Below are 17,092 nucleotides of genomic sequence, written 5' to 3'. Positions count from 1 at the left end.
ATTTGAAAAACTCATTTCACAAACTGTTTTTTTTATTTTTTGTTCTTAAATGTAAAATCTTTTTATTGTTTTCACTTTTTTTTTTAAGATTGAAATATTTATATAATTATTTTTTAAAATAATCTTTAAAACATATTTAAGAATATTAAAAATATTTTAAGTTTTTAAATAGATTTTTATTTTATAAAATATAAGAGAACAATTTTTAAAATTATTTTTAAAAATTAATTTTTGAAAATTAATTTTTAAAACTATTTTTGAAAATAGTTATAATTAAATAGAAATTACAATTTTAATAAAGAAATTTTTATCTAAATTAAGATTATTTTATTTCTTTTAATAAAAATGTTAAAAGTAAAACATAATTATTAAATATCATGTGGTATCAAAAGTGGGATCGTATACAAGGAATTAAGCCTACGACTGCCTTCAAAGCACACCACATGTTGTCTTTCCTTTTTTTTCAGTTTTTTCTGCTCCCTCAGTTTAGGGTTTAAGAGGTGTAAGTTGTAAATAAACAGGAAGACGAAAAAGATTATTAAAAATAATAATACGAAAAAGGAAGAATTTTGGAAACCACTGAATCAGAACTCAGAAGCAGAGGGCTTGATTTCAGGTTCTTATTTATTTTGCTTCCTCTATTTCAAATTTGTTTCAAGAATAGAAATTACTCCGTTTGGTTTCCGAGAAAACGGAGCAAAACTAGGGAGGATCGAAGATTGGAACTGAACCAAATCAAAGTGTAGTGTTGTGTGTTTTGCTTATTTTCGTTTTGATTGCTCTTTATTTTCCATTGTTTTCTCTGCATCCAGACACAGCCTTTAAATAGGTTATTGTTATTATTATTCATTGAATTGTTTTTTCTGATTTTCAGTAGGTGGCTAACAATGTTACCAAGATGGAGCCGAGCTGCTATTCGTCTCTACAAGCTTGGGTCACAGAACAACATGGAGCTCAGAAAAGATTTCTGTTTTGTTGCTAGCCGAAGCTATGCAAAGGTTGCCGCGGCTGCTGATGATTCCACAGAAAAAAATTTCTCCAGAAAACCCGAGGTTTGAACTTGGAAGTCCATCACATCATTTGAGTTTGTGTGGATTTTTGAGAATACGTGTATATTTCTTCGTCTTCTTTTGTTTTTGTGTTTGTTTCTGAACATTGAAGGTGTTATGATTTTCTTTGTGATCAAGACGTATTAAACCTAAATTAAAATATGTCATAGAAAAATGAAGATGCCAACGGGATGGTTGATGGGCATAGCCATAATTTGATTGTGTTTATGCTGCATTTTTCTGTATCAGGTTTATTTCCAAATGAACAGTTGTCTGGTAGCTTTGTGTGCCAAGGATTTGGAAATTGCAGTTAAAATTAAGATTTTCATTTGAACAGAAACAAAAACCAATTTTCCAAGCTAAATGCACCTAAGGATATACCCATTGATAAATACAGGTTATCCTGGAAACTTATTACTACTGTATTGCTCATCTTTCTTCTTTGAAAAGTAATTACTTAACCTTGTAAAGAAAGGTGGAATAGATAAAAATAACATGTAATAATCTCTTCTCTACGGTGATTCAGAAACGTGCTTCTAGTGGGTTTATTCTTGCAGGCACTCAAATATTTATTTCTTCTTTTCATCATATTTTCATATGCAAATCCTTCAATCTGGGCACATGTTTCTCAGTCAATTTCAAGTATACATCTTATTAAATGCAATTTGTATGTTTTATATGATGCCCTGGTGAATGCTTTTAAATGTCTCGTCTCAAAGCCAAATTATTTTGTACAGGTATATTTTAACAAAATGTTCTGGTCAAAGCCTTGTTCTTTGGCTTTGGCCCAAGATTCCCCTTTAAGAGTTGAAGAGCCAAAGTATGAGGGTATCCGACATATTATATTTAAAATGCTGCTGTTTTATAGTAAACAAAGCAAGTCTATTCGAGGGGCAAATGTGGTATACCGGAGAATTGCTTCACAAGTTGATAAACCTGCCATATATAATGGTGAGTTTTTCCTTCCTGCTTTCCTGTTGGGTAAGAAAGCATAAAGTTTACTTTTTTGTTTTATAGTATCTTATAAAATCTAAAGATTATATACCACAAACTTTCATGATAGTTGAGAAAGCATAAAGTTTGTTAGCTTCAAAATAAGCCATATCATTTGAGGAATGAGGACTATGAATTGTTTGTGTTGTTTTTATATGGAACATGCTTGAGAAGTGGACTTGGCCACCATGTTTTTATAGGTTATAAAAGGTGTATATAAACGACAAAAGAAAAGAGTACACTAGAGTACACCAGACATACAACAAATACAAAAAGGCAAAGCCATAAAAGACAGAACACGAAAAAACAATTCTCTCTCTCAACAAGTTCCTAGGCTGTGATGGTCGGATCCTTTAATTTCAACCAACGTACCTATGCCAACATGTCATGACATGGATGCGGGTATGAGATCCTTGTTGGACACTCCTATTTGACTTTGGATATGATTGTTTGATTTTTTTCATTCATATCCTCTTATTAATAATTACGTTAGAGAAAGAGAAGAGTTAGCCGAAAAATGAATTTTTATAAAAATATTTAGGGACAAGATGAAGAAAAGGAATTAGAGGGAAAAAATGGGAGCTTTTGAATAAATTATTTTTAAGGGATTTTTCTTTTATCATACAGTATCCCACTACCCATGCCCATATTTTAGGTCCCTTTTAAGCGAGTCCCTGTATCCTAAAATTTGAGTTGTGAAGGATCAGACATGTAGACACATACTAGCATCTAACACTTATACCCAAACCCATACAACATAGTTCCTAACCAATCACAAGAATCAATCAAAGGCATTGAGCCTTCTTTAATAGTTTAATGTACATCTCAACCCATGCTAAGAGATCACGTAGGAACCAACATTTCAATTTTTTATTTGACATTGCATCGATTTCAAATGCATATTGGTTTCTTTCCTTCCACAATGTCCAAAAAATGCATAGGGGAGCAGCTTTCCAAACCTTATTCCGTTTTTTGTGTACGCTTAGATTGCCATATACTTGCTTACTATCATAGGTTCACAATTTTGGGCAATCATGGTAAAAGGGCATGGAAGGCAGCAATATTAGAGGTAATCTTAAAACTCAAACAGCTCCGATTCTCACGTGGAAAGGCTTGCTAGTTCTATTTGTATTTTCTAGACTACTATTTTAGATGAGAGTGAACCCCATGTTGATAACATTAAGTCTTCCAATAGTATGCTTCAAAAAGGTTGGGTTGCTTTAAAGGATAGGACAAAAGGGTTCCCTTTTCTTCTATCCACATTCTCCAACATAACAAAATGGATGTGTTATTAGATAATATCCCCTTTCACACCTACATAATCACATTATATCCTATAATTATATCCAATAATTCAAATATCATGCTCAATACCATTTTACAAATTTGATTCTAAGGCTAAAGATTAATTTGGAGAAAAGTGAATTGATTCCAGTTGGGAATGTCCCAAATTTGGAGGAGCTTGTGAGGTTTTAGGCTGCAAGGTGGGTACCCTACCAACCACCTACTTAGGCCTCCCTTTGGGTGCTCCTTACAAGTCTATTAGGGTTTGGGAAGGGGTGGTAGAGCAGTTCTAAAAAAGGTTTTCTTTGTGGAAGAGGTGATATCGTTCAAAAGGTGGAAGACAAACTTTGATTAAGAGTACTTTATCTAGCTTACCGATTTACTGCATGTCCCTCTTTGTCATCCCTAAAAGAGTGACGACTAGATTAGAAAAGATTCAAAGGGACTTCCTTTGGGGAGGAGGGGCTTTGGTTAACAAGCCAAATTTGGTCAATTAGTCAGTTGTTTGCTTGGAAAAACAAAAAGGGGGCTTGGGTTTTAGAAGCCCTTCGATTCTCAACAAGGCTTTTTTGGGGAAATGGTCTTGCAGATTTATGAGTGAAAGGAATCCTTTTTGGAAATGGACGATTGTTGGTAAGCATGGGCTAGAGGAGGGGGGTTGGTGCACAAAAGAGGTGAGATAGAGGTATGAAGTGGGGGTTTGGACGACAATTAGAAATGGATGAGATGCTTTCAAAGATAAAACTAGTTTTCAAGTTGGCTCAAAGAACCGGGTGAAGTTTTGGAAGGATAGGTGGTGTAGGGATTTGTCTTTGAGGGATTCCTTTTTGAATCTTTATTCTATAGTCTCTTCTAAAGATGCTTGGGTGGTTGATGTTTGAGATGGGGGTAGTTGGGGTTTGAGGTTTATTAGACAGTTCAATGATTGGAAGTTGGAGGAAGTAGATGCCTTTTTTAGGAGGTTGCATAATCACTCCATCTCTTTGGGTACCAATGATGTTATGGTTTGGTTGGAGACAAAAAACGGTGATTTTTCAGTCAAGTCCTACTCCTTGGCAAGTAGGAGAGCGGAGCCTTTCCCTCATAGTATAGTTTGGAACTCTTAGGCTCTTGTAAGAGCTAGCATTTTTTTCTTGGGAAGCAACTTGGGCAAAGATATTGTTTCATGATTAGTTCATAAAGAGAGGTTGGAGGATGCCTAACAGATGCTATATGTGCAAAATAGAAGAAGAAACAGGTGATTATATTCTCCTGCATTGTCCAAAAGCTCATATGTTGTGGCAGCTGATTTTTTCTCTATTTGATGTACAGTGGGTGATACACTCTTCTGTGAGAGGGGTGTTCTTGAGTTGGGGCGGTTCCTTAGTTGGCAAAGAAAGGAAAAACGCTTGAAAAGTTGCTCTTTTATGCCTTTTTGGTCCCCATTTGGAGGGAGAAAAATAGGAGAGCCTTTAAGAATTGTGAAAGTTTGGACCAAACAATTAAAAGTTATTTTTTATATCTATTTTAGGATTGGGTTAAGATTGTATATTGGGGATGATTCTATGTCACTGTTAGATTTTGTGGATTGGTTAGGTTCCCCGTAGGGTGTGGTTGCTTATTTCTATGTATTCGCCCCTTCTGGCTTTTGTTGTTTTGCATACATCATGTATACTTTATTTATTTAAGACAATCTCCTTTTGCCTATAAAAAAAAATACCATTTTACAAAGGTCCATTAATGAAATCCACACCAGTGGATGGAAATGAAGTATTGCATGTTGTTCCTATCATAATATAAGAACTTTGATACTTCTAAATCATCGAATTTGTGCCACTTTTATTCCAGAAGTGCTAACTTCAATTTAGAACTTGAAAGACATCATTATCTGGTTCTTAGTTGAGAAACCTATTTCCATCCTGTAAACGAGTTTGCACAATGGGTATTTATTTTCAGTTTGCGTCACATGTTTTTCTTTCTTTCTCTGGGAATCAACAATGTAGATAGTGATTTGTTATTTTACATGCTGCTTTCCATGCTGGCTTTGAATCTCTATATTGGTCTAATGTAAAATTATATTATTTCATATGCAGCATTTAACTTGGAGAAAACCTTTAAAACAACATTTTCTCTGCTTATACTTCATATGTGGCTTTGCTTACGCCGCTTGAAAGAAGATGGAAAGGAAGGTGTTGAATTTGGGCAATACTTGTACGAGATTTATAATCATGATGTAGAGCTGAGGGTGTCGAAGGCTGGGGTTTGTGATTGCTACCTATATGTTAACTAGAGTCTGTTAGGAATTCAATACAGCTCCCATTTCTGAAATTTTCTTGACATTAGTCTCTTTTATTAGACTAAAGAAAAAAAAAATCAATACACCTTTTTGAAAAGCATGCATGAGTTATGATTAAGCTAGTCATTTTCTCAGAAAAGAGCAAGATAATTTATCAGGTTGAACACCTTTATTGGTTAATTGACTACTCCCAAAGGAAAAATAATTAGAACTGTATCACATAGTGAAAGGATAAGACAACTCACATTGATTTGCACAACATTACGCCAATAAATGGGGAAAAGAAAATGTAGTAGTAGACATTTAATCATGTGATGTATGCAATTTTTTTGGCATTGGAGCCTCCTAGACCAGATGAATTTTGGGGGGCCAGGGTTTACCATTTAATAGAGAAGATCTGGCAATGTTCTTACTCCAAAATTGACCATAGGAAGTTTTCATATTTATTTATGTCCAATCATTCTTTACTTCATATGCTTAGAGGAAGGAAAACCATGAGGATCAGTTAAAAGATGATAAATTTGTTCCAACTTCAAATTTTCTTCTTTACAGATCCTCACCTGCTGAAACTATGGTTGCTAGCTTAATCATCCCTATTGCATCTTGAACGGGTAATCTTTGAACCAATGGATGAGCATATATGTTATGGATCACATTGATCCTAGAATAGGCCTTTTTGCATTTTGGTTGCTTGTGTACATCATGTGTACTCTTTTCTTTTTAATACAATTGCTTTTACCTATCAAAAATAAAAAATAAAAAATTGATCCTAGAATAGGTCATATGTGGAAAATATAAACACTCTTTGGTTGAATAAGCTTTAAATTTTCAGTGCATGCCACTTATTATTTTTGGAATGGCAGGTTAACTTACTACTGACTAGATGGATGAAGGACTTGGAAAAGATTTTCTATGGAAATATTGTCGCTTATGATGCTGCAATGCTCCCGGAAGCTAGACCTGATGAGCTGCCTAATGTGATATGGAAGTAAGATATTAATGAGCAGGTGTTTCTTAAATATGAATTTCTTATTGCTGCAACTTTCCTCACTTATTTCTGTTGAAAGAAAGCTTGCTTATGTGCTACTTCATACTTTAAAATCACATTATCAATAACCTGTTCTCCCATACTGCTAATCAGTCTACTCAAGTACCTGGATTACAAAATTATTGATTTGTATTAAGCATAAATTTCTGTACGAGAATAGTTTTTAGCTTTGATTTTATTGAAAAAATAGGTGCATTTTAATATTGTATAGTATACATTGTATATACATTATATTGGATGTACTAAATTGGCAGATAGGGATTTTTTTAGTCAGTTAGAAGGGCCAGAATGAAGAAGCAGATGATGACATTTGTAGGGAGAGTGAATGTCTCTACTGGGACACTTAACAGTCCTCAGGCAGTGGAAAATCAGGCAAGCCCTGATAGGCTTTCTAATCCTGCTGATGACTTCTGACTGGAGGATCTCCCTTTTTTCATTTATAAGAGGGTGTATTAATAAATGCTAAAAGTGCACAAGAGTACACTGGTTGTATACAAAGAGCACTAAACAAAAAACAGGAAAGAAGGTATACACAAAAAAATTACTCCCTCCCTCATCTAAGCTCCAACCAATCTATGAAATCAACCAAATGCATATATTCTCCACCTATATACACCCTAACCCACATAGAGAAATTGTTAAAGAAAATATTTTTTAGCCTTTGATATGACAATTCCTCACATTCAAAGAATCTCCTACTTCTTTGACTTCCAAATTGTCCAAAAAATATGAGGAGCAACTCTCCAAGCCTTAGTACGCCTTAGGAGAGTCTCCCTAATCGACTAAGATAAAACCTATTGAATACCAAAAATGGAGAACACCAATTGCCATAAAATTCTCCCTTGTCACAAATGAAGGAGGATATGATCAATGGACTCGGACTCCTCTTTACACAATGCACACTTGTTGGTCAATGTCCACCCTCTTCTTTGAAGTTGATCCAAAGTCAAAAGCTTTCCCTAGCAAGCCTCCCAAGTGAAGAAACTCACTTCGAAGGAATCCATTAGTTCCATATTATCTTTAAAGGAAAGGGTGGCATAATTTGTCTCCAACAAAGAGTAAAGCCCTCTTACAGAGAAGACCCCTTTGCTATCTTCCTTCCACACTACTCTGTCTTCCTCCTTCCTCTTCATTGTCTGTCCTTGGAGTTTAGAAAGGAACCATTCTATGACGCCTAACTCCCAATTCAGGTTCCTAACAAAATGAAAGTTCCAATTTTCTCCTTCCCCACATTGCTCCCAAAAATCAGCTCCCATGCCTCCTTCGAATCCGATAGGGCAAACAAGGATGGGAAAGTCTCACATAAGGGCTCTTCACTACACTACCCGTCTTTCCAAAACTTTACTCTATTCCCATTACATGTCTCAAAGGAAATCTTTGTATTAGAAAAATCCCACTGCTTCTCAATCTCTTTCTAAACCCCAACCCCATAGGAATCTCTCACCACTCCCAACCTCCAATCCCCTTCTTCCTCCCTAAACTTTCCTCTCATAATTTTCTTCTACAAAAAATCTTTCACTAGAAAAGCGCCAACACCATTTGCAAAGAAGGGCCTTGTTAAGCAAAGAAAGAGAATGAACATCTAGTCCTACTTTCGATTTTGCTTTACAAACAGTTGACCACTTGTCTAATTGTATTTTGTTTTTCTAAGGCCACTCCCCTCCCCTCCACAAAAAATCCCTTTGAATCTTCTTTAATCTCAACCTTACAATTCTTAGGATAGTGAACATAGACATAAAATAGATTAGTAAACTAGCTAAAGTACTGCGAAGTAAAGTGAGTCTTCTCCCTTTTGAGAGGTGTTGTCTCTTCCATAACAAGAGCCTCTTACGAAACTGTTCTTCTACCCCATCCCAAACTGCTGCATACTTATATGAGGCCCGCAAAGGAAGCCCTAGGTAAGAAGGCAACTTTCTCACTTTACACCCAATCTCACAACCCAAATATTCCAAATTGTCCACCTCCCCCATTGGAATCATCTCACTCTTCTCCAAGTTAATCTTCAACCTCAACATGGCTGTGAACCACATGAGCAGCCAACATAAGAAAGTGACTTGCTCTTGAGAGGCCTCACAAAAAACAATGGTGGCATCAACAAAAAGGAGATGAGAGACTCCTCACCCCCACCCCCTTTTCCCCCAACCTTGAACCCTAAAATAAAACCACCATCCTGAGCTTTCAAGAGCAATCTATTAAGGGCCTCCATAGCAATTACAAACGAGTAGGGGAAGATAGGGTCCCCTTGTCTCAATCCCCTCGAGCTTTGTAAAAATTCTATAGGTGTGCCATTAATTAAAACAAAGAAATTGACTGAAGAGATACATCATTTTATCCAACTAATCAATTTTTGCTTGAGCCCCATCTTACCAATAATTGTTAACGAAAAGCCCTAATTCACATAATCGTAAGTCTTCTTAATGTCAAGCTTGCACAACAACCCACAACCTCTCTTCTTTAGCATTGAATCAACTACCTTAATTGCCATCAATATTGCATCTAAAAATTGTCTCCCCTCCACAAAGGCTTTTTGAAGCTTGGAAACCATTTTACCCACCACTTTCTTGAGCCTATTGGCCAACACTTTAGTCAATAACTTATAAAGACCTCCAACCAAACATATTGGCCTAAAATCCTTGAGATTATCAACACCTTTCTTCTTAGGAACACCAAAAAGGTCGCACTTAGGCTTCGGTCAAACCTACCATCACAAAATTGGATCTCCTTAATTTAACTTGGATGAGAACATGTTAAATCTTCAAACAAAAAATTAGCACTTTCTAACCCAATCATCATCACAAAATTGCTCATCCTATGGTCACTCGCATACTTATGTTGATTGAGGGAAATACCAGAGGGACTATGATGCACCTCAAGACCAAGAAAATATGTGAGAGACCCAAGATCTTTCATATGAAAGGACTCGGAGAGATGAGTTTTGAGCTGACCAAGTAAAGCAGAATCGGAACCAGTGATCACAATATCATCAACATAAACCAAAAGAACAACAATACCCATGTCTGATTTCCGAAGAAACAAGGAAGTGTTATACTTGCTCTGCCTGAATGAAAATTGTAATAAAATGGTGTGGAATTTATCAAACCAGACCCTCGGAGCCTGTTTGAGACCATAAAGAGAGTGACGAAGCTTACACACATGTGAAGTCGGAGAGGGAAACAATCCCGGGGGTGGCTTCATATAAATACACTCTTTAAGATCCCCATGAAGAAAAACATTTTTTACATCCATCTAATGTAGCGGCCAATCACTGGAAGCAGCAAGAGCTAGAATCGTACGAACAGTAGTCATTTTAGCCACAGGAGCAAAGGTCTCTTCATAATTGACACCATATTCCTGATTATTCCCAAGTGCAACAAGCCGAGCTTTGTAACGATCCAAACTTCCATCAGATTGGACCTTGACTGAGTAAACCCATTTGCAACCCAGAGGAACAATAGTGGGAGGACAAGGCTCAATGTCCCAAGTGTGATTGGCCTCTAGAGCGACAATTTCTTCCTACATAGCTTGTCGCCAACAATCATGCTTGGCAGCATGTGAGTAGCATGTGGGAATATCAAAATTGGACAATGCAGCAGTAAGGGCTAAAATAGAATTGCCAGAACTGGAAGAGGGAAATCCATACCTATTCGGAGGTACAAACACTCGAGGAGAGCAACGTACTAAAGGTGCTGGAGGTGCTGCAACTGACTGAATCTGGAGCGTGGTAGGATCAAATATTGGGTGTGCCACCGAAAGAGACTGTGGGCGGGAGCGTCTCGTATACACAATACCTGGTTGAAAGCGAGAACTGACTGGATGAAGATCTGACAACTGCTGCTCAAATGAGAGGAGGACCACAGTAGAAGAGGATACAGGAAAGAAATGTTGATTTTCAAATAAAATAACATTCCTAGAAATACGTGTACAATGTAATGTAGGATCATAGCAAACAAATCCTTTTTGACACATATTATATCCCAAGAAAGCACATCGAACAGATTGAGCAGATAATTTATGTCGCTCATGAGAAGGTAAATGAACAAAGCATACACAACAAAAAATACGAAGATGATCATAACTAGGTTGCTTAGCAAATAAGCGGAAATAGGGAGACTCCATATGTAGGACTTGAGAAGGTAAACGATTAATCAAGTGAGTAGCAGTTTTCAAAGCCTCTACCCAAAACATGGATGGAACAGAAGATTCTAACAAGAGAGTACGTACCACATCTAGGAGATGACGATTTTTGCATTCAGCAACTCCATTTTGTTGAGGAGTAGAGGGACATGAACGTTGATGAATAATACCCTTAGAAGCCAAGAATGCTTAAAACTCAGTAGACAAATACTCACCACTGGAATTTGTGCGTAATGTCTTAATAGAAGTAGAAAATTGATTGTCAACATACGCTAAAAACTCAGTGGAAGTACGAAAGACCTCAGATTTAGAGCGAAGAAAGTAGACCCAAGTAAATCTGCTATGATCATCAATGAAAGTCACATAATATTTAAATTTCTCAAGTGAACTAACCGGGGAAGGTCCCCAAACATCACTATGGATAAGATCAAAGCAGTAAGATGCTCTACTTGCATGCACAGGGAAGAGAAGAGTTTTACTTCTACCAAGTTTGCAAGAATCGCACTCAAGAGATAAAGAAGAACGATCCTTATTACCAGGTAAATCAGAGTTCAATACATGAGATAAGATCTGAGTATTGGGATGGCCTAAACGATGATGCCACACCATACTAAGATCTGAAACATTATTACAAGCAAAAGACTTAATAGAAGAAAGTGGAGAAAAATCTGGAACAGGTAAAAATAGTGGAAACGAGCGCCCCATTTTAGGTTCCTTCACAATCGGCTCCCCCGTTACCTAGTCCTGCACAACACAATCATTACTAGAAAAATTAACAGCACAATTGTTATCAACTAATTGGCCAATAGAAATAAGATTCATGGAAAGCTGAGGAGCAAGAAACACATCAATGAACTTAAAAGAGGCATCGCCGATAGCAGTTATGGGCAAAGAGTTGCCATTGGTAGTCTGAATGGAAGATTGACCAGCGTAGGGCCGAACATGACACAAAGCGGTGGGATTATTAGTCATGTGATTAGAGGCCCCCGAGTCCACGTACCAGAGTTTAGTAGAATTGTTACCTTGAAATCCCATTGCTGATAATGCTGAAATTAACATCCGTTGCACCATTTCTGGGGTATAGTAATCTGGTGCAGGAGGTGCAGCTGAAGGAGAGTAGTGTGCTGCAGAAGTTGCTACAAGAGGGACAATAACTGAAGTCTGAAATGCTTGGGCCTGACGATTCTGGGGGCGAATACGACATTCTTTGATAATGTGACCCTTCTTACAATAAGAACAAAACTTCTTAGGACAAATGACAGCAATATGCCCCTATTCCTTATAGCAGAAACACTGCAAGTTTTTAGAATGCATAGGTGGTCCGCGTCCTTGGGCAGCATAAGCTACAGTTGCCGTCCCGGAACTGCCATGAGATTGCTCCAGAATGGCTTGAGTACTAAGGCGTTGCTCTTCGCGAAGTAACTCACCAAAACAAATATCAAGAGAGGGAACAGAAGATCTGTTGAGTAAAGAGGAGCGGGCAAATTCATATTTCGGACGTAGTTTCATAAGAAACTAATCACGTCGGGTAATCGCATGAATAGTCTAAATAGTTGAGAGAGTGGCAATAGGAACATCCGTTGTAACCAAATCATCATATTCATGCCAAAGAGTCAGAAATGCCGAGTAGTAGTCCTGGATGGAAAGACTACCATGTTGAAACGTGGCAATCGCATGTTCTAACTGAAAGCAACGAGCATCGTTATCCTAATGATAAACTTTCTTCAAGTGAGCCCACATAGATTGAGCGGAGCGATGGGGCCGCAAGTGGGTGACAATATGAGGCTCCACTAAACCAAGAAGCCAAGACATGATGCGTGCATCAAGCACAACCTATGAAGGAGAAAACCCAACATCCTGAGATTTGTCAAAAGTGGATGGTTTTTCAACATCCGTGCCATCAATATGACCTCAAAGGTCTTTTCCCTTGAGAAACACTAAAATGCCTAGGTAGAATAATTTGTATTTGTAAACTTAACACACACAAGTGCGGAATCCATAGAAAATAAATAGAACCCGAGACAAAAGGATGCACCAAAAAAAAAAATCCCAAAAGAAAACTGACCTACGACAACCACAGAAATACCGAGAAAAATGGTTGTGGTTAGGTGCAGTACGGATCAACACAGACTTGACCAAAAGACACGAGAGACACCTCCGAAACTGAGAAGACAGAAAAGAATTTGAGGGAAGAAAAATTAGCAACCTTGCTCTGATACCATGTCAAAATATTGTGTGAATGGTCGAATACCTTGGCCTTGAGTTTTGTATATTATATATAGACTTTACAAGGATGCTATACATGGAAAGCAAATAAAAGCAAATAAATTCCTGCATGATTCTAGCCCTATACATGTAAACTATAATCTGTCAAATAATGTATGCTAACTGTACAAAATAATAAATGGAGAAATAAGGAAACAATTGTAGGCTAAAATAAGGAATGAAGTGTGGACAGCAAAGCTATCCTTTGACAATTTATGGCTAGGAAAAGAGTTGTACCTCCTCATACTGTGTAACCTCTATGGTCTGATAAATATTTGCACAATTTTTCTGTCATTTTTTATAATTCTTTTTTAAATTCTAATTTTAGGATGTCATTGAATGATAAACCATTAGCCATAATCATCAGATAGAAGATGCAGGATGAAATAAAAAGTATGTGGAGGTATGATATCATATTTGTTATAAATGATACTAGGATAAGGCCAAACCAAGTTTTCCAATGTCACAAAGAAATATGTCTTTTTCTGTTTCTCTAAAGTTTGTGTGTTCGTTTTTAAACCTCTTTATCCAAAGAGGCCGAGCAACAAGACATGGAGAGATTTCTTCCATGTAGCTACTTTAGAGAATAGCATAACTAAAAACTCTGCTGACTATGAGAATTCTGAAAATTAGAAAGCTTTGACTCATTGATTGTTTACTTTAGATATATATTTAAAATTAAATGGTGCAAGATTTCATGATCACTCTTTCATAGTTGGAAAGAAATCGACTTTGTTTGGGAAGTGTTTTTGAAAACTGTTCTAAAAAATAAAGAGGTTTTGAAAACTGTTTGATATATTCTTTAAAAATAACTTTTATCTTTAGTGCTTTACTTTCAAACATTCTTTGTAGTTGTATAATTTTTTTTTTTTAAAAAAAAAAAAAACAGTTCTTCGAAAACGAGTGAAAATAACTGAAAAAAAAAATATGCTATAAAAAAACACCTTTTAAGTTTTTTATTACAGAAAATTGTTTTTTGGTTTTTAATTGCCAAACATGTTTTCCTATTTTTTTGTTCTTAAAAATAGAACACCATTTTTGAAAACAGTTTCCAAACATACCCATCATTTCTTTCTTATCCAACAAAAATAAAACAAAAAAAAAAAGGAAGAAAAGGCCATTTCTTGATGCTGAATACCTTATCTACTTCCCATAACACTGCTTCTGAACTGTGTTGCAGGAATATCTTTTCTGATGATGGTTTATCAAAGCCAAATGATGCTGCCGCAGGTGCAGTCCAGGCATGTTCTAATTTTTGAGCAACTTGCATCAGTGTTAGATTTCCAGAAGGAATTTAGAATACTCTGTATAAGGTTTTCTAGGAATGCAATATTTGCAGTGGGAGCCATACCCTCCATGCCAGTATTTCTTTCCCTCATCAGCTGGTCACTTAATGTGGATTATTGTAACCTGCAAGTCATGGACCTCCTGACATGCTTTACCATTGGTACACTTGTTGGGCTGCAGTGGTCTCCACACTGGTTGCATACTTCATGCTATATTATAGTATATGATTGCCAATTTGAGGATTTATGAGTGAAAACATCAATCTTCTGTCCACAGTCCTATTAAAAATAAACAAACAAATTAATAAATAAAAATCAATTCTCTGTCCACTGCTCAAAAATTCATATATCCGTCTGCCTGGTTTTTCTTGTGAGCTGTTCATGATCTACATATATACCTTTATCATCTGTGTATTGAAGATATGGCACAACTTAACTCTTGAATAATCTGCATCTGCAGGCTATGGCAAGGTATGCTCGTCGGGAATGTAGTTGCCTATCCTTAACAGGTAAACCACTCTTATTATTTTCTAATATAGTTTCTCTGTATATGCACCTCTGGAGGGTAAATTATTGTTCTTTTTCTTTTTATTTTTAATCTAAGGTACTTTGCTGTGTGCTCTATGCAATAATTGAGTGAGCTTCGTACATGAATAGATGGAAATGACATCTTGCACTTAGATGACTTGATGAATGAAACCATAGATAGTTGGGCAGGGGAATGGTGCCATATGGAATAGATGATTTGGGATATGTTGGGAAAGGGAGTAGTGTAAGGGAAACCAGAAAAGGCATTGTATGACACATGCACTTATGGAGCCATCACCAGTTGGGAGTTTGAAATTTTGGACGCTCCCTGTGGGTATATAAACTTAAATTCATGTTTATTTTTGCATGTCAATATACTCTATCTGATTGAATTATGTTGCATGTATTTAAAATTTGCCATAAATTATTAAAATTTTATCTCAAGTTTGCAATTATTGTTTTTACTTATTTATGAATTTACTTATTTGTATGCTTTTACATCATGGACCATGAAGTGAACCTTGAGACTAGAACTATTCACCCAGTGAACCAGATTCTTTAGCCTTGATTAAAACAGCGTGGAGTTGATAATATCGAATTATCTTGATTCATTCCAAATATATACTATCGCATGTATCTCTTGCAATGTTCTTATGGTTTTACTGTTGTGCATGTGGAATCTCTGTTCATCGGGATATGTTCCTTGTATAATTGCCCTACCATTTGAAAACTTGTGTTGCCTAGGATTTCAGTTTGATAAAGTAGTGGAATTTTGGTATGTGCAGACAAGGAGTCCATCTTCTCCGGGAACTTCACGTTCTCTTCATTAGAGAACCCAAAATCTGATTCAGTGAGAGGATAAAACTGAACAGGCCTAGGTGAGCCATTATCAACATTTGAGTTTTGATGGTGCTGAATGTGCCACAATATTTCTGGGAAAATATTCATAACTCCATATCTTATAGGGCAACTCGTAAGGCCATTGCATCATGGGAGAAGGAACTGCTCTATTATATTGCTTTTTTTTTTCTCCTTTAAATTTTTCCCCAATAAAAGTAGCAATTGTATGGTTCTGATGGATTCAAAACGTGAAGAGATTTTGATGTTATTTAAACCAGTGACTGGTTTTTGGATATGGAGTCAACCCCATTTCATTTCCAATGCCACTTACGTCATTTGATGCAAGACGTGGTTTTGCTTGCAAAAGGTATTTGACTAGGAATTTTTTTTCTATATATTAAAAATGAACCTCTCTCTCTTGTGTACAGCTCTCTTTTGTTTGGATGTGCCTAGGAATGTAATGTCATGGCTGCATGAAAGGGGTAATACTAATATGAATATATTTCACTATTTTTTCTCGGGTTTTGTCTTATTAGACTTTATTGGTAAGGTTTTTAATGAAATAAGTTTTATCTTATTGGGTTTTATTAGTAAGGTTTTTAGCTAGATGGTTCTAACTTTCCCTCACTAGGTCATTTCCTATTAGGTTTTTTCTAATAAAGTTTTAACGAGACATATTCTTATGATCATATTAGAGGAAATGTTATAAAATATGAGTATTTATAAAAGACGAGACTTGCTAATGCAAATAAATTCTATTTTTCTTCGGACACACTATTTTATTCTTCTATGATATCTTCTTTCAATTCTTTTGCTTACAACATATTCAAATAATTTAATATTCCATAATAAAAGTTTTCATCTTCATATATAAAGCTTCTTTGGTTGACATTAATGATAAAATAGAAGATAATTTAAATTATTATTAAAATTAAAAATAAATTTTAAACTAACAATGTAAAAATAAAATATTAATTTCCTACCACAAAACAAAAAATAATAAGAAAATAAAATATTGATTTCCCGCTAAAAGTCTATCACCATCAATACTTCTCATTTGTTTTTTTGTCCATTACAAAAGTAGCTTCTAATTTAATAAAGTTTATATATTCAATTCATACAATGTATATTATTTATTACAAAATTTTGAAAATATATTAAAATAAGAACATCAAGAAAGAAAATTAATTAAAAAAAATTAAGCTAAAAATATAGCAACTAAAATTAAGATAATAACTTCATGAAAAGAAGATTAAAATTTATTTAAAGAAATAAAATTAAGATTCTAAATTCATAATAATTAAAAAGAGAAAAGGTGAGCATATGATAACGAAAAGAAGGTAAGTATAGAACCAAAATTTTATATAGTTTTGTTTTTCAAGGTCAATTG

At 35.6% G+C, this 17,092-nt stretch overlaps 1 protein-coding gene across 5 annotated transcripts; it reads left to right on the top strand.

Moving 5' to 3' along the window:
- Positions 1–438: 438 nt before the first annotated feature.
- On the top strand, positions 439–16,129 carry LOC117910446 (ubiquinol-cytochrome-c reductase complex assembly factor 1-like). 5 transcript variants are annotated; one of them, XM_034824517.1, is made up of 9 exons: positions 444–616; positions 875–1,052; positions 1,787–2,000; positions 5,399–5,565; positions 6,465–6,589; positions 14,229–14,289; positions 14,795–14,843; positions 15,648–15,740; positions 15,828–16,129. In XM_034824517.1, the coding sequence occupies exons 2-8, from the start codon at positions 888–890 to the stop codon at positions 15,722–15,724; spliced, it is 858 nt and encodes a 285-aa protein (XP_034680408.1). In that variant the 5' UTR covers positions 444–616; positions 875–887; the 3' UTR covers positions 15,725–15,740; positions 15,828–16,129. The 5 variants fall into 5 exon arrangements, with proteins under 5 accessions (XP_034680409.1, XP_034680408.1, XP_034680405.1 ...); XM_034824518.1 differs by lacking the exon at positions 15,828–16,129 and having other exon boundaries at positions 439–616; positions 14,229–14,278; positions 15,648–15,733; XM_034824514.1 differs by having other exon boundaries at positions 15,648–16,129.
- The last annotated feature ends 963 nt before the right edge of the window (positions 16,130–17,092 follow it).

Source organism: Vitis riparia, unplaced genomic scaffold, assembly GCF_004353265.1.
Source record: "Vitis riparia cultivar Riparia Gloire de Montpellier isolate 1030 unplaced genomic scaffold, EGFV_Vit.rip_1.0 scaffold744_pilon_pilon, whole genome shotgun sequence".
Classification (NCBI taxonomy): Eukaryota; Viridiplantae; Streptophyta; class Magnoliopsida; order Vitales; family Vitaceae; genus Vitis; species Vitis riparia.
Note: the sequence above shows the minus strand (reverse complement) of the source record. Positions and strands in the feature narration are given on the sequence as shown.

What these genes read in the sequence shown, in the direction of transcription:
- LOC117910446 (XM_034824517.1), top strand. Translation starts at nt 888, where the DNA reads ATGTTACCAAGATGGAGCCGAGCTGCTATTCGTCTCTACAAGCTTGGG. An exon ending in TAAACCTGCCATATATAATG is followed by an intron (nt 2,001 to 5,398) that starts GTGAGTTTTTCC and finishes TTTCATATGCAG; the next exon opens with CATTTAACTTGGAGAAAACC. An exon ending in TGAGGGTGTCGAAGGCTGGG is followed by an intron (nt 5,566 to 6,464) that starts GTTTGTGATTGC and finishes TTGGAATGGCAG; the next exon opens with GTTAACTTACTACTGACTAG.